This window comes from Carassius gibelio, chromosome A9 (assembly GCF_023724105.1).
Source record: "Carassius gibelio isolate Cgi1373 ecotype wild population from Czech Republic chromosome A9, carGib1.2-hapl.c, whole genome shotgun sequence".
In the NCBI taxonomy this organism is placed as follows: domain Eukaryota; kingdom Metazoa; phylum Chordata; class Actinopteri; order Cypriniformes; family Cyprinidae; genus Carassius; species Carassius gibelio.
In genome coordinates, this window is record NC_068379.1 from 3947952 (window position 1) to 3971237 (window position 23286).

The 23286-nt window shown below is 39.3% G+C and overlaps 1 protein-coding gene across 1 annotated transcript in view; it reads left to right on the forward strand.

Annotated features, from left to right (window-relative positions):
* The window catches only part of LOC128019449 (collagen alpha-2(IV) chain), a 104682-nt gene extending 81643 nt beyond the window's left edge, over positions 1 to 23039 (forward strand). Inside the window, exons 9-48 of the mRNA XM_052605436.1 lie at positions 2019 to 2054; positions 2165 to 2218; positions 3862 to 3897; positions 4037 to 4078; positions 4171 to 4239; positions 4341 to 4385; positions 4721 to 4774; positions 4887 to 4922; positions 5005 to 5049; positions 5146 to 5188; positions 5977 to 6087; positions 7657 to 7803; positions 9516 to 9587; positions 9859 to 10007; positions 10807 to 10879; positions 10964 to 11070; positions 11182 to 11365; positions 11717 to 11758; positions 12094 to 12168; positions 12272 to 12370; positions 12472 to 12693; positions 14457 to 14618; positions 15270 to 15440; positions 15666 to 15809; positions 16202 to 16333; positions 16609 to 16790; positions 16910 to 16973; positions 17083 to 17157; positions 17252 to 17359; positions 17456 to 17563; positions 17730 to 17801; positions 17999 to 18124; positions 18228 to 18344; positions 18581 to 18742; positions 19018 to 19116; positions 19534 to 19680; positions 19782 to 19898; positions 19978 to 20169; positions 21142 to 21428; positions 21506 to 23039. Of these exons, the coding sequence (XP_052461396.1) occupies positions 2019 to 2054; positions 2165 to 2218; positions 3862 to 3897; positions 4037 to 4078; positions 4171 to 4239; positions 4341 to 4385; positions 4721 to 4774; positions 4887 to 4922; positions 5005 to 5049; positions 5146 to 5188; positions 5977 to 6087; positions 7657 to 7803; positions 9516 to 9587; positions 9859 to 10007; positions 10807 to 10879; positions 10964 to 11070; positions 11182 to 11365; positions 11717 to 11758; positions 12094 to 12168; positions 12272 to 12370; positions 12472 to 12693; positions 14457 to 14618; positions 15270 to 15440; positions 15666 to 15809; positions 16202 to 16333; positions 16609 to 16790; positions 16910 to 16973; positions 17083 to 17157; positions 17252 to 17359; positions 17456 to 17563; positions 17730 to 17801; positions 17999 to 18124; positions 18228 to 18344; positions 18581 to 18742; positions 19018 to 19116; positions 19534 to 19680; positions 19782 to 19898; positions 19978 to 20169; positions 21142 to 21428; positions 21506 to 21760 (4461 nt within the window). The 3' untranslated portion in view covers positions 21761 to 23039. The remainder of the gene's footprint in view (positions 1 to 2018; positions 2055 to 2164; positions 2219 to 3861; positions 3898 to 4036; positions 4079 to 4170; positions 4240 to 4340; positions 4386 to 4720; positions 4775 to 4886; positions 4923 to 5004; positions 5050 to 5145; positions 5189 to 5976; positions 6088 to 7656; positions 7804 to 9515; positions 9588 to 9858; positions 10008 to 10806; positions 10880 to 10963; positions 11071 to 11181; positions 11366 to 11716; positions 11759 to 12093; positions 12169 to 12271; positions 12371 to 12471; positions 12694 to 14456; positions 14619 to 15269; positions 15441 to 15665; positions 15810 to 16201; positions 16334 to 16608; positions 16791 to 16909; positions 16974 to 17082; positions 17158 to 17251; positions 17360 to 17455; positions 17564 to 17729; positions 17802 to 17998; positions 18125 to 18227; positions 18345 to 18580; positions 18743 to 19017; positions 19117 to 19533; positions 19681 to 19781; positions 19899 to 19977; positions 20170 to 21141; positions 21429 to 21505) is intronic.
* Positions 23040 to 23286: the final 247 nt, after the last annotated feature.

Consider the following 23286-nt stretch of genomic DNA (forward strand, 5'->3'; position numbering starts at 1 on the left):
GCATGTCTGTTACAGTATCCCCCTCCCCACGGCCCGCTCCCGAGGGCCGAGGACCCCCGACGACGTGGTGGACGTCCTCTTTCATCGTGGAGCCGGTCTTTCGGAGTGATTGGAGTCTAATAGGTTCGGATCCAGGATGTTGTTGCGTGGGACCCATGAGCGTTCCTCTGGACCGTATACTTCCCAGTCCACTAGGTACTCAAGTTGTCCACCACGCCGTCACTGAGGGCTGATGGAAGGAGCATTTATAGTATAGGTGGAAGGTCCTCAAGCGTTGCAGGACCTCCGCAACGTGGCAACGATGTTCAGCTAAGCTCCGGGAGTAAATGAGGATGTCATCTATGTAGACGAGGACGAACTTGTGGAGGAACTCCCGGAGCACCTCATGTATGAAATCCTGGAATACGGAGGGGGCGTTGACAAGTCCATACGGCATCACCAAGTACTCATAGTGGCCAGTATGGATGATGAAAGCAGTTTTCCACTCGTCCCCCTCACGTATCTGAATGAGGTTGTAAGTGCTGCAGAGGTCCAACTTGGTGAACACAGTAGCACCACAGAGATGTTCCAGGGCAGGTGGGAGGAGGGGAAGAGGATAAGCGAATTTAACAGTTAAATTGTTGAGGGCACAGTAATCAATGCAGGGCCGCAAGCCTCCGTCCTTCTTTTCCATGAAGAAAAAGCTGGATGCAGCAGGGCAGGTAGATGGACGGATGTAACCTTGTGCCAGTGCCTCCTTGATGTAGTCCTCCATGGCCTTCTCTTCCGGGATGGTTAGGGGATAGATCCTTCCTTTAGGCACTGTTTCACCCAGAAGTGGATCGACGGCACAATCCCATGGCCGGTGTGGAGGCAGCTTGGAGGCCCGTCTGGGGCAGAATACGTCACTGAAGGGGGCATAACAGGTTGGAATGGATAGGATTGCTTCTCTACCGGGCCCTCGATGGATGTGGTACAGACAGGTAGAGGTTCTTGGGAGAGTTTGGCTGGAACAGGGAATCCAGTGATACAGCCCTGGAAACAGGAGTCGCCTCACTTCAGGACTTCACCCGTCTTCCATTAAATAACTGGGTTATGCTGCTCCGACCACAGGCGCCCTAGGATGACGTCAGCAGTGGATTCCTCCAGAACCAGCAGATGGATCTCCTCCTTATGAAGTAGCCCGGTTTGGAGGGTTATCAGACCAACACGATGATGAATGCATCTTCGTCTCAATGGTTTTCCGGTTATTGTATGGACCTGGTAGGCTGACAGCGTTCGAAAGGGAGAATGGCATTCACCATGGGACGAGGAGGACGGACGGGGCATAGGGAGATGATATGCCCTGGAGATGCACAGTAGAGACATAGATTCTGGGCCAGCCGTCTTTGCCGTTCAGCAGCAGTGAGTCGGTTTGAGGCGATGAGCATGGGCTCACTCAATGGTTCTGGGGAGCTGACGCTCTCTGGTCGGCGAGTTGGAATACGCCTGACCCTGGTGCTCTTCGAGGCATGACTGCATACGGGTGGCGAAGCGGATGGAGAGTTGAATGAAGCGTTCGAGCCCGATGGTGTCCTCGTATGCAGCGAGATGCAACCGCACTCGAGGTTCCCATCCCTGATGGTAGGTGGTCAGCAAGCCCTGCTCATTCCATCCGCTAGTGGCCATAGCCATATCAGTCTAGAAAATTGCAACTTTTCATTTTCCGTCAGTCTTAGTACATGATATAACTACAGAAAAATCAAGTTTTAAATAGGAAAAATATAGAAACTCTTTGGTCATTTTTGAGCGAGATGCTTATGGTTTAATCAGATACAAGTATCTATGCTAAGCTATGCTAACAGTGCTACCAGCAGATCCGGAGATCGGCTGAATGGATTCAAAAACAGTAAATCTCAACTGTTTAACTCTAGGGGAGTTAGAAAATGAGCCTATTTAAAAAATAATAATAATAATTTGGAGTGCTCCTTTAAGATTACATAAATGCATTTGGTAAACTATAAAATAAAACTGCATCATTATTCTTTGACGTATTATAGGGAGATCCAGGACCACCAGGTTCTCTAGGATTTATTGTAAGTTTGACTTTTATCAGTTGTCTTGTGATTACAGAAACTGACCCATCAGGAATGAAAAGGTGAAGGAGAAAAGGTGTTTTCTAAAACATTACATTTCACTCTTACAGGGACCACCTGGTAACCCAGGGTACAGAGGACTGCCAGGATTGCAAGGTCCTTGGGTAAGTTAGATATGCACAATAAAATTACTGTTATAATAAAATTATTTATAATTAGGGTTGGAATTTTTTATTAAATTATTCATATAGATGTATTAAAGGAGTAATGGTTGTTATTAAGATATAGCTTTTGTGGATTTGTATATGTATTTATTTAGGCTACTGTGTTTCATGCAAATACCTTAAAAAAAAACATATAGTTATATTTTATTATGGCAGTGAGGTGTTATGCATGGTTTTTCCTTTGGTTATTATAATCTAATTGTTTGATACTATAGATGACCAGTGGTAAATTTTAATAAAAGTAGAGTCCTAACTCAAACTGTCAGAATATTTCAATGTTACCCTAAAAATTAGGATGTTACCATTTCTACAGATGTTACTATTTATAGGTTTATGAACATTTACATCTGCACTGTTTCATCAAAATCAGGGAGCACAAACCTTTTTCATGTATTGAAAAAAATATAATTTCTACAACTTTCACTCAGGAGAAGAAACCTGCCTTTAAACATTAAATAAATAAATACTTGATATTTATAGTTATCTTTTGTTATATCGTGAAACTGAGTGCTGTTTTTTTTTTTTTTTCTGACTATCTGTACATTTGAAAATTACATTGATTTTACACATTTAAATAAAATTGTATTGTATTGTAATTGTAACATTTTAAAGACAATATGTCAATCTGATTTTGCTCAATTTCGGCAATGAAAAAGTTGCAAACAACGTTGCAACATAACTTTTGTCTCTTTCCAAACAACACTCAGCAGTGTTTCATTACTGAATGAATCCAAGTTTTGGAACAAATCAATTGAGCCAATGAATCAGGGATACATTGACAAAGACTCTCACTTGCTTCATTTTAATTAAAGCTGCAGTAGGTAACTTTTGTAAAAATATATTTTTTACATATTTATTAAACCTGTCATTATGTCCTGACAGTAGAATATGAGACAGATAATCTGTGAAAAAATCAAGCTCCTCTGGCTCCTCCCAGTGTCCTATTGCCATTTGCAGAAACTCCATCGCTCCCGGTAAAAAATAACCAATCAGAGCTGCGGTCCGTAACTTTGTTTGTGTTCAAAATGTAGAAAAATGTATATAATAAGTGAGTACACCATGAATCCATACCGTGTTTTTAGCTTGTCCTGAATCACTAGGGTACACCTATAATAAGTGTTTATATTCGGACTATTTTAGATTGCTTCGGGGGTACCGCGGCGGAGTAACCCAGTACCTTTGTGATTCTTCATAGACATAAACAGAGAGAAGTAGTTCCGGCTACGATGTTCTTCTGCAAGACGCAAGCAGTTCTGTTTATTAACCGCTAGAGCGTCAAAAGTTACCTACTGCAGCTTTAAGCATATGAAAACAATGTTATGACATATATGATACATTTGATATATTTGTTTTTTTACACAATAATGATATTAAATTAACTTTTGGGCTGTAATTTCTCAGACTAAATTGATGTGCAATTAATTGTATTTATTAATCGCCACATCATATAATTAATTCGTTTAAATGTTTTAATTATTAGACAGCCAAAGTTATAATCTTGACAACCCTATTTATAATACAAGTAGTGTTTGCTCTATTCCAAATCAACCATCACTTCTTCTTACTGTTGGATCTTTCTTTAGGGTCCTACTGGCATCAAGGGTGTTAAAGGACAAAAGGTAGTAAAACAATGATTTTCCTAATTTTATGAAAGATTTACTTTCGTGTTTTATGACCGCATATTCCAATGTGTTTAATGTGTCACATCACTTTGGTAAATAAATATCTTCCATTTGATGTTGTGTTGTCTCTGTACAGGGTGAAAGCACTAAAATGTTAAAAGGAGTCAAAGGAGACATTGTGAGACAAATATTTATTGTCTTATGTCAGACTAAAATTATGGTCTATTATCTGCACTGTTAATCCACATGGATTTTGTATCCTCACCACAGGGGGAGAATGGAGAGCCAGGCCCACCAGGACCTTTCTCACAAACCCGTCCAGTCCCTACAGAATGGCAGGCAAGAGGAAAATGAGTTTATGAAAATATTACAAATATTTATCTCAGTGGAGCAAATGATCTCTCTACTATCATTTTCATATATTTCATTTGTTCTGACAGGGTAAAAAAGGTTTGAAAGGTTATAAAGGAGAGCAAGGAGATACGGTAGGTGGCATTTGAGCCTTTTTTAACACAAATTTATTTTTGGAATGAGCTTGCCTTAAAAAAAAAGCTAGCTCCCTTTTTGATAGAGTGTAATAGAATGTTTAGTATGATAGATGGAAATGTTTTTTTTTTTTCACATAATTTGGGTCTGATTTTATTGGTCATCTAAAATATATTATTGAAATGTAAGTATAATGTAAATGTAAGTTTTGCAGATGGTCTTTCCTCATTCAAGTAGATAAGACTGACTTGAAAATAGCTGGCAAGGTCGCCACAGAGTGAACCTACTGGGACATTGGCAGCTTCTTGATAATTTGCTTTTATTATAATTTCAGGGATATTTATCTACCAAAGGAGAGACTGGTGTGTCAGGGTTACCAGGAGAACGGGTATGATTGATTGAGAGCTGAAATCTCTGTATTATCCCTATGCAATGACTTTAAAAAAAAAAAAAATCTACATTTTTGTCTAAAATATTTAACCAATTCTTATTAATTACAGGGAAACCCAGGACTAAATGGCTCGCCAGGATCTAAGGTACATCATTTTTTATAGTTTTCTCAACAGTTTTGTAGATTTGTTTGTGGACATTTCTTAAAATCGCTCTCCATTCCTACAGGGTGACGATGGACTTCCGGGTTTCCCAGGAAATAATGGTCGCAAGGTATAAATCCATCTCTGGTTTAGTGCTATTTCTTGTCATACTTTAATATTCAATCTGCATCTAAATTGTATGACCTAAATGCATATCATTCAACAGGGAGATAGAGGAGAACCCGGAGAGCTGATTGGTCCTTTTGGAGGTACTAAAAATAATGTGCTAAGATTATACCGGTTTATTCACTGTTCGGTGGATTACTTGATTCTGATTGTTCAGTCGTAGCATTTCCGAGGTATGTTATCCCTAATAACACAGGCACATCCAGGTAACTGGAGTTGGTGCTATATTCTGGCTAGGAACCATTTTTTTCATGGTGGAAGAATTGCATTTGTTTAGCTAATAAAATATGAAAACTCGATTCAAAATTATGTACAATTATTTAAAGGGGCCATATGACTAAAATAACTTTATTTGGTGTATTTGGTGTAATGCAATGTGTTAATGTGGTTTAAGGTTAAAAAACACATTAGTTTATACATACTTTGAATTATTGTTGCTCGTCTATGCCCCACCTTTCAGAAACGCATTGATTTTTACAAAGCTTATTGAATACCTCAAGCGTGTGACGGAAATGTTACAACCCTTACTATACTGTGATGCCGTGTCCCAGTGCGATGAGACAAAACCAATAAAACCCATTACAAACGAAGCATCTGTTGCATCCAGTGAGGACATAATTACTGATTATAATGACTAATACTGTCTTTTTACGCACCGCGCAAACATAAAACCATGTCTGCATTTGTGATCAGAGAAAAGACAAACTGCAAGTGCTACTCTACACTGCAACTAGCTGGATGTACATTATCCCTTACTAAATATATGCTGTTTTAATAGTCCTAATCTAGCTTTCAACATACAGTCAGGTTTCCCAATACTTTGTCAATATGTTTCTTTCTTTGCTTCTGTCTGTTTCTCTTGTTTATAAAGTGGGTCCTCCAGGACCTCCGGGAGAGCGTGGCCCAATTGGAGAGTATGGTCCTAAGGGTCCTAAAGGACTGCCGGGTCCCCCAGGACCCCCTCCCTCTGAGCAACAACCAGGTATTTTTCAATCTAAACTGGAAAATCTTTTATTATTAATACACCCTCATGTTGATGTCTTTAAGGAGACACAAGGAGAAGTTCAGATGAGTAATGCTGCTCTTTGCCATGCTTTGCATTCAATTAAATTTTGCTTGTTTATTATTCCTGTTGTGAGATGAATAACCCAAAATTGACATTAAAATTTACTCTTAATCATTTAGTAGACACTTTTATCCAAAGCGACTTACAAATGAGGAGAACAATAGAAGCAATCAGATCAATGATAAGGCAACAATATACAAGTGTCGCAGTTAGTCTAGCACAGTACACATACAGTGGCAAGGGTTTTTTATTTATTTTTTATTAATTAATGTTAATTTATTTATTCCACCAGCTGGGAACAGTCCAAGAAAAGGTCATTGAGAGTGATTTTGTGCTTCTTCGGAATGGCACCACAATTTGTTGTTCACTTGCAGAACTGGAGGGCGCACAAGTCTAAACTAGTGAATTTAGGTATATTGGTGCAGAGCCAGTGGTTGTTTTGTAGGCAAAGATCAGAACCTTAAATTTGCTGTGAGTGGCTATTGGAATCAGAGCGAACTGATTAAGAGAGGTGTAACGAAGACTTTCTTTGGCTTGTTGAAGACCAATCTCACTTCTGACTTCTGGATCAGTTGCAGAGGCTTGATAGTACATGCCAGAAGGCATTACAATAGTCTAGTCTGGAGAGAACGAGAGCTTGGACATGAAGTTGTGTAGCCTGTTCTGATAAGAATTGATTAATCTTCTTAATGTTGTATGAGGCTGATCTGCAAGATCCGGTCGTTGTAGCAATATTGTCTGTGAAAGTTAAAGGTGAAGTATATAGGATTGACACTGAGTGGTTGTATTGCAGTCCAAATTCAAAATATTGAAGAGGGATTTTTTTCACCCAGCCCCTCCTTAGACTTGATGCACACACGGGTTGCCAGGTTGACAACAAAAGCAGGAATGAGTGCACTTGACGATGAATGAAATTAAATATGCTGTTTTCCGCCAACTGGCGACCCGGGATGCTGAAATACAGCTAGGAGAATAATTGACTGTAGCATTGTTTTTCAGGTAAACAAATATGTTAACTTAGCATGTTTCTTAAATATCTGCAAACATATTATGGTTCCTGGCTGTCCTGGAAAGAGTTATGGTTGACAAACCTAGCTGTATAGAGAGGTTGTGATGAAGTCCTGGGTTTGCTGAAACCACAAGCAGTTCTGTTTTAGCAAGGATAAGTTGAAGGTGATAGTCCTTCATCCAGGCACTAATGTCTATCAGACAGGCTGCATTGTGAACAGCTACTGTTGGTTCATCTGGTTGGAATGAGACATAGACATGTGTGTCATCAGCTTAGCAGTGATATGAAGAGCCATGTTTCTGAATGACAGATCCTAATGATGATGTAGACAGAGAAGAGAAGGATTGGCATTAAAAATAAATCAATAAAATATATATTTTTAATTAACTATTTAACACTATTTTCAATCACATAGGGGCTTAGACATTACTTTGACCACACTCTGTCACTTATATGATTGTTTCTCTGATCCACAGTGGATTTGTTGGGTCCAGTGGGACCACATGGACCAAAGGGAGCCAAAGGTGAAGCTGGGGAACCTGGTAATCCTGCCATTCATCCCGGGCCACCTGGCCCTGATGGGAATCCTGGAGTTCAAGGACCACCCGGACCCAAGGGATCATGTAGGCAAATATTCAGACTAGAACGAAACCTGGTACCAGTCCTAAATGTCATGCTAATAAAGTATATATATGAATTTTCAGCATCATTACTCCAGTCTTCAGTGAAACTTGATCCTTCAGAAATAATTTATTATGCTGATCCATTGCTCAAGAAACATTTCTTGTATTATTATCATTAGCATTAGCAACAGCTTAAAGGATTAGTTCAAGCAAAAATGAAAATGATCACCCTCATGTCGTTCCAAACCCATAAGACCTCTGTTCATTTTCCGAACACTGTTCAAGATATTTTAGATTTAGTTCGAGAGCTTTCTGTGCCTCAATTGAAACTGTGTACGGTATTAGCTTGACCAGACCAGAAAGGTAATAAAAACATTATCAAAGTAGTCCATGTGACATCAGAGGGTCAGTTTGAATATTTTGAAGCATCGAAAATACATTTTGGTCCAAAAATAGCAAAAACTATGACTTTATTCAGCATTGTCTTCTCTCCCATGTCTGTTGTGAGAGAGTTCAAATCAAAGCAGTTTAGTGATATCCGGTTCGTGACTGAATCACTCGATGTAACCGGATCTTCTTGAACCAGTTCACCAAATCGAACTGAATTATTTTAAACGGTTTGCATCTCCAATACGCATTAATCCACAAATGACTTAAACAATGACACTGCGCATGTGTGATTCAGCGTAAAGTGAAAGTGAAGTGACATTCAGCCAAGTATGGTGACCCATACTCAGAATTTGCTCTGCATTTAACCCATCCGAAATGCACACACACAGAGCAGTGAACACACACACACACACACTGTGAGCACACACCCGGAGCAGTGGGCAGCCATTTATGCTGCGGCGCCCGGGGAGCAGTTGGGGGTTCGATGCCTTGCTCAAGGGGCACCTAAGTCGTGGTATTGAAGGTGGAGAGAGAGCTGTTCATGCACTCCCCCCACCCACAATTCCGTCCGGCCCGAGACTAGAACCCACAACCCTTCGATTGGGAGTCCAACCCTCTAACCATTAGGCCACGACTTCCCCGCAGATCGACACACTACTTCTTTTGGTGATTAATTCTGAACTGATTCTGTGCTAATTTTATGAGCGCGGGTAAACAGGGTTTGAAATCATTTCAAATGATTCATTTCGATTTGGTTAATTGGTTCAAGAAGAACAGGTTAAATCGGATGATTCGTTTCGCGAACCGGACATCACCACACTGCAGTGTTGTGAACGTGCTCGTCGTAGTTTTTAAAGTCATAGTTTTTGTTATTTTTAGACCAAAATGTATTTTCGATGCTTCAAAATATTCTAACGGACCCTCTGATGTCACATGGACTACTTTGATGATGTTTTTCTTACCTTTCTGGACATGGACAGTATACCGTACACACAGCTTCAATGGAGGGACTGAGAGCTCTCGGACTAAATCTAAAATATCTTAAACTGTGTTCTGAAGATGAATGGAGGACTCACGGGTTTGGAACGACATGAGGGCGAGTCATTAATGACATCATTTTCATTTTTGGGTGAACTAACCCTTTTTTTTATATATTTTTTATAAAGAAAGTAATTTATTTGAAATATTTTGTAACAATGCAAAATTCTTTATTGTAACTTTTGATCAATATAGATCATCCTTTCTGAAGAGAGACTTTGGTAATACTGAATAATATGAAGACGTACTGAAGACTTTATATAAGACTATGTGTCTTGATACAGTGGAAGAATTCTTCAAAGGAGCACCAGGACCACGTGGACGTCCAGGAAATGCAGGAAAAAAGGGACCAAAGGGTAAGATCAGCGCCGATGTTAATAAACTACTGGGATGATTTGCATGGCCAAGATGCTATGAAGATAGCCTTGCTGCTGACATGACATGACATGAATGTCCAAGATCATGTCATTCTGTGCAATGGGAATGTTTGTGGGAAACTTAATTGTTTTTAGAGTAAAATGAAGAATGCTTCTTTCTTCTCTGGAAACACAGCAGGGGTTTGTTCCTGACATTTCTAAGTCTTTGCTATTCCTGCTGTACTGATAATGATATTTATTATATGATCAGGTGACCATGGTCTGTGCGAATGCACTGTACAATCCACACCTGGTCCTGCGGGTCCTCCTGGTGATGCTGGGGACATTGGCATGGTAGGAGAGTGGGGTCAGCATGGTGATCAGGGAGACCCGGGACCCAGAGGCGTGGATGGTGTGCCTGTAAGTAGACATACAGGTCCTTCTCAAATAATTAGCATATTGTGATAAAAGTTCATTATTTTCCATAATGTAATGATAAAAATTAAACTTTCATATATTTTAGATTCATTGCACACCAACTGAAATAAACATATTGCCTCAGGAATCTTTTGCAGGTGTTTAGAGTTAATTAGTTGATTCAGATGATTAGGTTAATAGCTCGTTTAGAGAACCTTTTCATGATATGCTAATTTTTTGAGATAGGAATTTGGGGTTTTCATGAGCTGTATGCCAAAATAATCAGTATTAAAACAATAAAAGACCTGAAATATTTCAGTTGGTCTGCAATGAATCTAAAATATATGAAAGTTACATTTTTATCATTACATTATGGAAAAAAATGAACTTTTAACACAATATGCTAATTTTTTTAGAAGGATCTGTACACCACATCTCTTTATATTATGCCATGTTAAAGCATAGTTCCCCCAAAAATTAAAACACTGTCATCTCCCCCTCAAGTTGTTCCAAACCTCTATGATTTGTGGTGGTAACCTGTATGTTGGTAACCAAACAGATGACTTCAATAGTATAGAAAAAAAAGACTATGGAAGTCAGTCAGCTGTTTGGGTACCAACACATTTCAAAATATCTTACTTTGTTTAAAAAAAAAAAAAGGAAATGACTTAAGAGTGAGTAAATAATGACAGTTAAATTTTTTGTGGGAAACTCTCCCTTTAAGATCACATGAGATACGAACATCTTTGTATGCACCGATGCAAAATGCATTGTCAATTTTTTACATTTTTACATTTTATAGGGTTTCCCTGGTGCAAGAGGAATACCTGGACCCAAAGGCAGAAAAGGAGAGCTGAGATCCGCTACACAGAAAGGTGTAATAATCTTCCGTTACATGTTTAGATACACATGAGAATAGACATACACTTCAATATTTTGTCTGCACTTGTGAAATACAGGACTGCCTGGTGACCCCGGGGATCCAGGTGCTAATGGGTTCCCAGGAGAGGAAGGAAGGCCTGGATTTAATGGCAAAGATGGTGAACCAGGTCTTCAAGGATCTCCTGTGAGTCTAGCATATCTGATCACTCAAAAAACAGCACTAATTAGGAGATCAGCATTTTAACAACAGTATGCATTGTAATTCGCAAGTCTTGGCATGCTTACCTTCCTTCAGGGAGAAGGTCCTGTAGGTGAACCTGGAGAGAAGGGATACCCAGGTTGGCCAGGTCCTCCAGGTCTAATAGGTCCGATAGGACAACCGGGTCAAGTTCATGGAGCAACTAAAGGTGCAAGGGGCCTTCCTGGAGATGATGGACAAGCTGGTATCGATGGAAAACGAGGGTCACCTGGTGCTCCAGGTGTGTAGCAGTGTTATTTTAGTCTCATTTATATACTAGCATAGTTTTTGTTACTTTTTTCAATATGATTGTATGTTAATATGTTCTGTTTTCACACTGATTTTATTTTTGTAGTGTTTTGTCACTTTTAGCACAGTTTAAAGAATTCGATTTTTATTAATTTAATTAGTTTTAGTTGAGAACTTGCAACTAGGTGACTAGTTATTATTTATTTTATTTCAACTAACAGTTTTTAATGGTTTTAACTTTAGTTAACAATGATAACCCTGCTGTTTAAATATACTGAATTCTTAATCTTATACCTTTCTTCTATCCATTCTATGCATATCTATCCTATGTTTTATCTTACAGGAGAATGCAGCCCACAAGGAGGAAATCAGTGGCATATTCCAGGTAGAAATTTCTCTTCTGTCTCAGTGCTTCACCACATAGCATTCATTCCACCATGTATGCTCACCAATTAACACACTTTAGCATTATTAATCAAGTCATCAGATTTAGATTATCATTGCAATAACTCTGCTTAATGCACAAACTTCAGCATTAGGTATCCTGTCTATTAATATTATTATTATTTGTGAGCTCTATACTTTCAGATTTCTGGTTCTAGTCTGTGTAAATTAATTTTGCTCCATACCCAACAAAATTTAAGATCAAGAGTGATTTTTTTAATGCAATATTTAAAACTTGTGTTTTTGTGCTGTCCATCATATTAATCTTTATTATAGTGGAATGTATTGGAGATCCCGGGCCACCTGGAGAGATAGGGAAGCCTGGACTTCCAGGATTCACTGGATTTCCTGGTAATGGATGTGTTATTGTACGTTTTCACAACTAAAAAAAAATAATAATAATAATTTCTAAAATAATAATTCTAATAATTAATTAATTTCCATTATGTTCTAGGACTGCAAGGTTCTAAAGGCATACAAGGTCTTTCTGGAGAACCTGGGGCCAAAGGAGAGAAAGGTGAACTAGGAAGAGGAGGCCCGCCTGGGCCAGGAGGTAAGCATTAGGAGCCCTGTGTGTTTTTATTGAATCATTCTCATGTTTACCTTTGTCTGTCTCCTTTTCTCAGCTCTGATCTTTTGTTTTTAACCACATAGGTTTTGCTGGACCTCGGGGTGACATGGGAAATCCTGGCTCCAAAGGTGTGGAAGGAACTCCAGGCCTGTCTGGTAAACTAGGTTTGGACGGTGCTCCAGGGCACAAGGGTGAGCATGGTGAAGTTTTAGGAGCATCTTCTGGAGCCCCTGGAGACCCAGGACTACCAGGACAGAGGGGTGTCATTGGTCCCCCAGGAGACCCAGGACCTCAAGGACACCCGGGTGAGAAACCCACCTGTCAAACCCGTAATGATGGACATATGCTGAAGCTGTATAGCGATCAAACTAAGTAAGACTATTTCAAACTTTCAGTCAAGGCTTTGCCAAGCTAACTTTTAAAGTTTGTCTTGGCAAACATTTGTTCTTCTGTTTCTTCCTATTGCATATTAAGGACATCGGTTTTTTTATATTTTGAGAATGTCAGTAAAACAAATAAAAAGTATGATTTATTATAAGTAGTAGTAGAAGTAGTAATAGTAGATGATTTGCATGTATTTTTTGTGGATAGAGTAATGTTCCATGTTTAATTTTAGTCTTACATTTTAAATATTGTAGTCATGATAAAAAAAAAGTTTGTTTGTTTTTCCTGTGACTGTGAATCCTACATAAACACATTTATGCCACCACATGCCAGAGATGGGGACTCGAGTTTGAGACTCGGACTCGAGTGCGACTTAAGTCGCACAAACAGTGACTTCAGACTCGACTTGAGACTCGTCCTCGAAAGACTTCAGACTCGACTCGGACTCGAGCTCCGGGACTCGTGAACAATGTTCATTTTTAGTAAACGTCAGATGAGCTCGCTGTTAGAGTTGTGACGTTCGCGAACGAACCGATTCTTTTGAACGGCTCATAAACATGAACGATGGGAGCCGAGTCACGGCTGGAGGGGAGCCCTTCTTTCTGTCGCTCTTTTTTCCTATGCGTGTTTCAGAGCGCGTGTTTCACACAGATGCACACAAATGAGCTCCTCCGCGAGACAGAACAGTTATAGGGGGAGGGGCGCACCCAGCGCAGGCCAACCCTTTATAGCGTGATGATATTAGTTATTAGTTGTGCACGCATCCTTCACGTGAGTACTCCAGTGGAAAAAAACCTGCGTGCCTCTGTCATTGGGTAGGAGCGGAGCCATGACGTTTTGCACAGATATTCATTGCAGCCCACTTTTTTATTGTTCATTGACTTGAAGGGGCTGATGTCCTATTTGCAAAGTTTACAGTAGTAATAGTATGTAGACATTTCCATTTTATTTATTCTAATTTTATCTACTTTAAATATTTTTGGTTCTCTATCAAAATGTTCTTGTGTGATAACAATGTTCTTGTGTGGAAGTGTTTGTAGTAAAAGCTGTTTTGCACAGAAATTCATTGCAGCCAGCTTTGTTTTTGATGTTTATTTGTGAGTAGGTATTGTATGAATAACATAAGTCAGCGTAGCTTTGTTCATTCTTAAGCCAGACAAGAGGTGTGCAGCTATACAGCCAGGACAGACAGAAGGCCATTACTGAATCCATAAATGCAAAATATTAACTATTAAAAGATATTAACTTAAAAGTAAAGCATTCTTGGTGTTTTTGTCATGTTGCAATAGCCTGTTTACACTGATTATATACCAAAATCAAAGTTGATATTGTATGCTAATAAATGGAGTTGTCATAATAACATATTACATGCTTTGAATTCCTTATATATAGCTATGCAGTGTTCTAAGCAGCTTGGATGGGTCGCTGTACATGATGCAACATTTATTATAACCAGAGACTTAATATAATAAAGAGACTTGAGACTTGACTTGGACTCTAGCTCAGAGACTTGAGACTTGACTTGGACTCTAGCTCAGAGACTTGTGAGCATCTCTGCCACATGCATCTTTGTATGCTGGTTATATGAAACTTTTGTATCTCCATCCCAGAAGTCTGACCCGTGCTTTTGATTAAGATCAACCGGTTGTTCTTTATAGTCACTGAAGGATGCAATGTCACACAGGTATGGAGGGAATGCCGGGAATGATTGGCCTTAAGGGTGAAAGTGGCCCTCAAGGTTTTCTAGGAGAGACAGGAAGACCTGGACCGCCAGGAACATTTGGCTTTCCTGGGCAGCCTGGTCAAGTAGGACCACCCGGACCAGCTGGAAAAACTGGAGAACCAGGTACTGATGCTTAAAACCTAGCTTAATTAAAAAAAGAAGAAAAAAAGAAAACGGAAAATGACCCAGTGTATTAAACTCATATTAGGGTCTTTTTTACTGGGTGGTTATAGGAGCTCAGTTATAGGAAGTTGGCATCATAGTGGTCCCATATTTGGGTCCATCTGTCACTGTTTTCCATGTTCATAGATTTATTTATTTATTTATTTATTTATTTTATTTTTTTTTGGGAGTAAGTATGTGTAGACTGTGCTCACATAGCTTTTCATCACTGGTAGTTCCTATTGTGCTGGGTTAGACCCAACTCAGAAACAGGAGCTTATTTAGTCCCTCAAAAGGGTGTTCCTATAGCTGAACTCACTCTCAGTTCCTGCAGTGTGAACACGTCAAAAAACAGGTACTTCTCCAGTAGTTAGTAGGCCCCTATTGATTGATTTCCCTTCACTCTCTGGTCCAACTCTACCATATAAATGATTACATTATTTTGATTTGTAAGGAATTTCACGGATCCTATGGTCTTTAGGTTCAGAAACATAACTTCAGTCAAGTGTGTCCAAGCTTTTTAGTGCATATTATACATTATATTTGATTTCAGCAGAATGAAGCGAAACCTTTTACTTCTGACCAATGCTCAAATACACTGGGTCTCTGTAGGTCCAAGTGGAGAAAGGGGAGTTCAGGGAGACCCAGGCCTTCCTGGGCCCAGAGGAGTAAAGGGTGTCACTGGAGAACCAGGAAATGCGGGTCTTACAGGAAATGTCGGGCCCCCAGGAGATCCAGGACAACAGGGGGCATTTGGTTTAGGTGGTTTTCCAGGGTTAAAAGGTAAGTTGCCTTTTCTTCTTCATTTGATATGTTATGTTGATATGTTATATTCAGTTGATAATTGGCAGTCTTTATTATGCATAACAAAATGTTTGCAATTAGCATATATTTTGAAATATTGATCATTGAAATATTGATTGAGAAATATCTTGATAATTGATGGTGCTTAAACTAAAAATGATAAATTGAATTAATTGAGTGCTGCAATGTTTCCTAACAATAAAGGTTCCAAAGGTGGTCAGGGCATGACGGGTTTCCCTGGAAGGCCTGGTGAGACAGGTCTGAAGGGCTTTTCGGGACAGAAAGGAGCAAAAGGTGATCCAGGAAGACAAGGTGCAAAAGGACCTCCTGGCCTTCCAGGTGAAAAAGGTAAATAAAGAGCATGATTCTCTATGTGTGTATGTACACAATATGTAATCTAATGGTATCATGGTCATATCATACGGTTTTCCCTGCTTACATGGTCTACATATACAGTTAATAATGCCATAATTTAGTATACCATTACCATGTTCTGTTCTGTAAAAAAAAATAATAATAATAATTCATGTAATATTCCTTTCTTTTGTAACAAATTTTGTAAAACAATGTGTGTTGAAATGTGCTGACATTACTTGCAACTTGTATTTAGGAGCTTGTACTATGGAGGAAATTGTTTCTGGTGATATGACATCTTTAATATAGTAATTGTCATCATTGTAGTCTTCTACATACTGTATTCTTGGTGGGTTTTGAATGTCTTGTCAATGCTTGCTCTGAAGGTGAGAGAGGGTTGATGGGACCTCCAGGTGAAAAGCCAATCATAATTATACCACCACATATGAGAGAGGTCATGAAGGGAGCTAAAGGTGACCACGGAAAAATGGGAGATCCTGGCTTCACTGGTCCCAGAGGTGAGTCCATTCATATTCATTTACTACTCAAGAGCACAAAGAGTAACATACTTCATATGAACTACAGAAGCTATGAGAGACTGTAGTGGATGCCTTATATTTTTTGTGCGTACAGTGCAATTGCCATGTTAATCACAATTTGTTCATATGCCAATTATTTATATTTCTGCATTTGGTCAGTGTGGAATCACAAAAACTTTGCTAATGTGAATAGAACAAAGCAATTCCTTTCAGATAGACACCTATATCTTTTCTGTCAACTTGCCTTTGGCCAGGTACAAAAGGTCTACCAGGTGTTCCAGGAGAGGAGGGTAAAGATGGACATCCAGGTGAGCCCAGTGAAACAAAAGGTACTCGAGGTCTTCCCGGAGTAAAAGGACTTCCAGGGCCTAAGGGAATGCCAGGGCTTTCAGGAATTCGTGGAATCGAGGGTTTTCCTGGATTGCCTGGACGCCCGGTATGAAAATGAGCTCCATCTCTCTCTGAAAACCATTTATAGAAACAATGCACAGAATCTCCTTGTATATGGTGTCCTGTTCAAATGTTTCGAATGTTGTGCCTTTTTTGTCATCGCAGGGTGACAAGGGCACGTCTGGAGCTTACGGACGGATTGGAGAATCTGGAATCAAGGGAATAAAAGGTGCTCATAAATAAACCTCGGAAATGGCCATGCCATACTTAATGTGTGACGTTCTTATACTCTTTAAATAAACTGCCAAAAAGGTTTATGTAAGGATCTTTTATTTAAGGTGACTTGGGTCCTACCATCAGTCTTCCAGGATCAACTGGACTGAGAGGAGAAACTGGGTTTCCTGGACCTTTAGGTAAGGAATTTCTACATCATATAGTGCATCAAATACAAAACTGTTGCAATTATTGAACCGCTTCTTGAATGAGGATTTAATGCACATTGGTTAGGTGAAAAGGGACTCACAGGTCAGTCTGGAGACAGAGGAAGTCCTGGTTTCGATGGCATTGAAGGGATGAAAGGCTATCCAGGAGAACCTGGAAAAGTTGGACCGCCAGGTTAAAGAGTCTTGATCATTATCCTTTGATTTCATTGTTTGTGCAAAATAAAGAAATAAAAAAAAAAGTTTTTGACTGTATCAAATTTTTCATCAGGTTCTGATGGCCTACAAGGTTTCCCAGGAACCCAGGGTCAGAAGGGCTGGTCTGGTGTGCCTGGACAAGCAGGAACCCCTGGGACCCAAGGCCAACCAGGACAAAAAGGTCTGTAGTTCTAATCATCATATTTAATGAAACAGCAACATAACTATGCATTTTAAAAAGCAAAAATTTATTTTAATGTATTTTTATTGTCTAGTCACTTGATATGCAAAACATTCTGTTAGATCGATATATATTTATAATGTTGGCTGGCTCATATTTCCTCTAGGATTTCCTGGTCTTAAAGGCATTTTTGGATTGAATGGCCTGAAAGGTCAAAAGGGGTTCAAGGGTGCTCCAGGTATCTCTAGAGCGTAGGAATCATCACATTATACACGTTGTTGTCTTCTCTTATGAATAAAACATGGCATGCTTGTCAGTTTAGAAAACTTTTTGTACGTATTACTATTATTATTTAGAATTTCTTAGTTCCTTGTGTAAAGCAAATATTGTGTATAAGCAGAAATGTCATCTTTGGTATGTTTCGCCTCCTGCAAGGTTCTGACAACTGGGGTCCTTCTGGTGAGCCCGGAGCAAAAGGAGAGAGAGGAGAGACTGGCATCCCCAGCACAGAAGCTGGTGTCCCCGGAGGGGTGGGATTCAAGGGTTTGACTGGAGAGCCAGGTAACTCAAAATAGCAAACCACATAATCTAAAACTGGAGATTTGTGCACTGTGCATCTGATGCAGCTATGCATTATTCTACACTGAAACTGCTGTGTTTACAGGTAATAAGGGTGAATCTGGGCATCCAGGTGTACCGGGTCCTCAGGGTCCTCAAGGATTCTCTGATATAAAAGGAGTGCGAGGTGACTATGGCTTTCCAGGCCCAAAAGGACATCCAGGTGAAGGGTTCATTACTATATATTTATAATAAACACTATAAATGAGTACTAGAGACAGTATGAGGAAATGGACTACATAGATGGACTTTGGCTCTCATTTGTCCTGTTTATTACCAAATATTTGAAATATTATTTAGCAAAGTAAATATATAGTGCCTCTTATTTCTTAATCTTTCTTGAAAATTCATTTTGAGAACATGCCATCTTGTCCGAAACCCATTGCTGTCATAATTTAGGTTCTCCTGGTCCCAGAGGGATCCCAGGTGACCCATCTCCATTCGGAGCAAAAGGAGAGAATGGAAATCCAGGTAATGTCGGATTGACTGGAGAAAAAGGAGTCCAGGGGGACTGGGGAGAAAAAGGACCGTCAGGGGAACCAGGAGTGTCGGGAAGAAAAGGTAGATGGTGAAATATGATATTGGCAAATCTCATTGCATTGGCAAAATCAAAACGGAAGACCAGTTGTCATCATGTCAAGACAATTCAAATCATGCACCTTCTCAAATGAAATGAGAAACTAAAGCAGAATGTGTTAAATGTGACAGAAGGTGGGATCCTCCTCCCGTGAAAATGATATTAGATGAACAGTGTTTGGATTGCTCACTTTGTTCCAGCATGAGCCTTAACTGAAAAAGACCTTTAATCATGCAGGGATGCTTTCTTTTATTTCAAGGTGAAAAAGGAGAAACAGGAATGATGGGATATCCAGGAAGGCATGGTTTTACAGGTGACAGGGGCCCTGTGGGACCCAAAGGAGACACTGGACCCCCAGGTGAGGTGGAATGATTTGTCAGCATGACCCTTTTAATCCTAAATACAACATATTTTCAATCTTAAATATGTGTAATTGTTTTTATAATAAAATAATGTCAATTTCCTATCTCAGCTTAATAAGCACGAATAGCTCTACTGCATGGTTTTCTTTAATATATCTCAAATTGTGATTATAAATTTTGTTTATTAAAAATACTTTTCCTGACCTGTATTTGTTTTTTTGGTTTTGTGGTTATGCTTGACCAGCAGATCTAAATGTGTTGGCTGCAATCTCGATCTAGACTGTATTGAACATTACGCATTTCTTATTTCTTCAGATCAGAATTGGTGCCAGAACCATTTGTTGCAGTGTCTAAAATAATTTTGCATTAAGTTTGACCGCATCTTAACCTTTCTCTCTTCCTTGTTTCTTAAGGTTTTCCTGGCGTTCCTGGTGCTAAAGGACTTCCACCAGTTCCACAGAAACTACAAGGGGAGAGAGGACCACCTGGCCCAATGGGTATTCAAGGACCACAGGGACGGCGTGGAAACCCAGGCCTAGCTGGGCTTCCTGGTGATCCAGGTGGGATCATTTAAAGCCATGAATATGTTGTGTAAGCTTCTTCTTCTCTGCTGTATCTGTGATCCAGTATCATTGTGTAAGTGGCTATTATCTGTTTACAGGTGTTTTGGGTCCAAATGGAGAAAAAGGCATGCCAGGTCTCCCTGGAATACCAGGAAATCCAGGCTTCCGTGGAGAACCTGGACAAACGGGCCACTATGGTCTACAAGGCGAAGAAGGTAAATGGTGTGTTTGTGTAAAAATGAATGAGGATTCTGTAAAATGAATGACATGTTGATAATGCATCTCAATTGGTAGGGACCCGAGGGAGCCCTGGTTTAGCCGGTCCTATTGGAACGCCCGGCCGCAGTGTTAATGTTGGCTACCTGCTGGTGAAGCACAGTCAGTCTGAGCACATCCCCATGTGCCCTGTGGGTATGTCCAAATTATGGGATGGTTACAGTCTTCTGTACTTTGAGGGACAGGAGAAGGCCCACAACCAAGACCTGGGTGAGTGCCACTGACAAAATAATGAAAAATAATGAAATCAGTCACAAGAAGTGCAGTCATTGTCTGTCTGACACCACCATTATTTGTACAACTTTAGATCAAACAACATATAAAAAATAAAAAAATACTCTTTTAGTATGAACACAAAAACTAATATATAATCATAAGTAACCTCAGTTTAACTAGCAGATGGTTCAAGCACAGCTGATTTAAGATTCAAGAAGATTTGTTTCTCCCATCTCTGGTCAACTGCAAACTTGTTTATGAATGTAAATCATGTTTTACAATGCTTTCCAAGTAATTCATTTTCTTATTATACTGTACCATCTAATTTATACTACCCATTAAAATGTTTATGTATTTTTTAAAATGTTTTTGAATGACGTCTCTAATGTCCACCAACGCTGCATTTATTTTATCAAAATAAAGTGAAAACATTGCAAATTATTATTACAATTTAGAATAACAGTTTTCTTTTGTAATATATTTTAAAATGTAATTTATTCCTGTGATTCTAAAGCAGAATTTTCAGCAGCATTACAAATCATTCTGATATGTAGATATGATGCTCAAGAAACATTTATTATTATTATCAATGGTGAAAACCGTTTTTGTAACATTATACGTTTTTATCAATTGTACTGTATACTTTTACCATCACTTTTGATCCGTTTTATGCTTTCTTGCTGAATAAAAGTATTACTTACTGACTTATGTTCAGTAATTATATTTACATCAATAACTGTTAAACTGTTATATAAGTGTTCCTGTAGCTCAAGTGGTAGAGCATTGCGTTATCAAGCGGTTGGGGTTCGATTCCCGGAAAACACATGATAGGTCAAAATTAATAGCCTGAATGCACTGTAAGTCGCTTTGGATAAAAGCGTCTGCTAAATGCATATATTTAATTTTAATTTAACTGTACTTTGTGATTCTCTGAAAAGGCCTCACGGTGTCTGTTTTGTCGTCCAGGTCTAGCCGGCTCCTGTCTCCCCCGTTTTAACACCATGCCCTTCCTGTACTGCAATCCTGGAGACGTATGCTACTATGCCAGCCGCAATGACAAATCCTACTGGCTGTCCACCACCGCACCAATTCCCATGATGCCCGTGGAGGAGGCCGAAATAAAACCATACATCAGCCGCTGCTCGGTGTGTGAAGCTCCATCAGTGGCCATCGCCATACACAGTCAAGATATGGAAATCCCACATTGCCCAGCAGGCTGGAGAAGTCTCTGGATTGGCTACTCCTTCCTTATGGTGAGACTTAGTTTCTAAAATGTTCCCCTTCCCCTTCTTTCAATAGTGCTGTAACTGATCCTGTCCCTCCCTCGCAGCACACAGCAGCTGGAGATGAAGGTGGCGGTCAGTCTCTGGTGTCTCCGGGCTCCTGTCTAGAAGATTTCCGCACCACTCCCTTCATCGAGTGTAACGGGGCCAAGGGGACGTGCCACTACTTCGCCAACAAGCAAAGCTTCTGGTTGACGTCTATCGATCAGACCTTCCAGAGTTCCCCTTCCTCTGAGACACTGAAAGCCGGTCAGCTCCGGTCACGCATCAGCCGCTGCCAAGTGTGTATGAAGAACCTGTGAGCTGTGACCTATGACCTTTCAGACTATTGCAGCAGCATTACAGTTAACACCAGCAGAGCGACCCACGCAGATACTTCGTTCCAAATGTCCATCGGATGTCAAGCGTCGCGAGTTAGGCTTTTGAAATGACTTAATGGATTTAATATAACACATATGACGGCCTCAGATTCCCTCTTCAGCGCTACTGTGTGCCTAATGACTGAAAATATGTACATGTGCGTAATGAGAAGCGAAGCCAGAGATGCATGAAAGCATATAGCTATGAGATTTCTCTGCATTATTTACTTTCATATATATATATATGAAATGGTGTTTCATTTCTAACTTATTACCTCAGCATTATTAGACCTGAAATAATATTATCAAAATCATACAGCTGAACCAAAGAATCCCATGCTTCTTTGCCCTTGTGTGCTTTGTAGCGTCGCTATGTGAATGGAGGGCTGGAAATCAAGAAACGGTTCTTATTCAAATCAAGCTCCATTATTTTTAATGGCAGTATCTTTTTACGCTAAATGCAAATAGCAAACTTTGTATTTCCCCATAGTGCAGAGTAGCACATCACTTCTACCCAGAAAACAGGGAATGTTCTTGCACGGTTCTCTCAAAGTCATGAAAACCATTATTCTAGTAATATTACTAGTTTCAGAATTCAAAAGTAACATTCCCATAATGTTGGCAAACTCATACAATGGAACGACAGTATTTATCTCATGGAAACACAAGAGTAGTGTGTTCATTGAGTGTTTTTATTTCCTAAAGGTCTTAAACTCTGAGACTTGAAGATTTCTAGTAGAGTTTTATCCAGTCACGAGGCTTTGGATTCTAGTTCGTTTGAGATAAACCTTTCTTGGTTTCACCAATTGCACTAATTTTCTCGGAGGTTTACAGGACACGTTCAGGTCTTGAGAAAACTCAAGTTCAGTCTTTGTCCCGCTTTTACATGCACAGCCAGACTATATTTTTGGTAAACAGAGTCTATATCTAATGATTAAACAAATGTGGGTGTCCTAATCGTCTTCCAGCTCTGTTGGACTCTGAGCAGATTTGCCCATTTTCAGTGCACACTGCTCAATCATTATAAACCACTCACGTGTATTTGACATCAGTAAAGAGAACCAAAAAAAGGTTATTATTTAAAACACTTTCTGCATTGAAAGCATGCCACTGCTTTTTTAACAAATGTACTTTAATTGTAATTATGTAGAATGTTTGAAGTCCTTGATTTTGAATTGCAGTGTTATGGAATAAAAGAACAATAAATGCTTTTTGTTTGTTATATTCGTGTTTCTCTCATCTGAACAATCATAGAAAGTAACGTATTAACTCTTACTCACACATTACTGTTCTAAAGTTTGGACTCAGTATTTCTTTTTATAAAAAAATTAAAACTTCAGCAAGGAAACAATAAGTCAAAAGTGAGAGCAAATACATTCATGTTACAAAAATATTCTGTTTTAAATAAATTGTTCTTTTGAACTTTCTATTCAAATAATTAAAAAAAATAATTCACTAAGATATTAAGC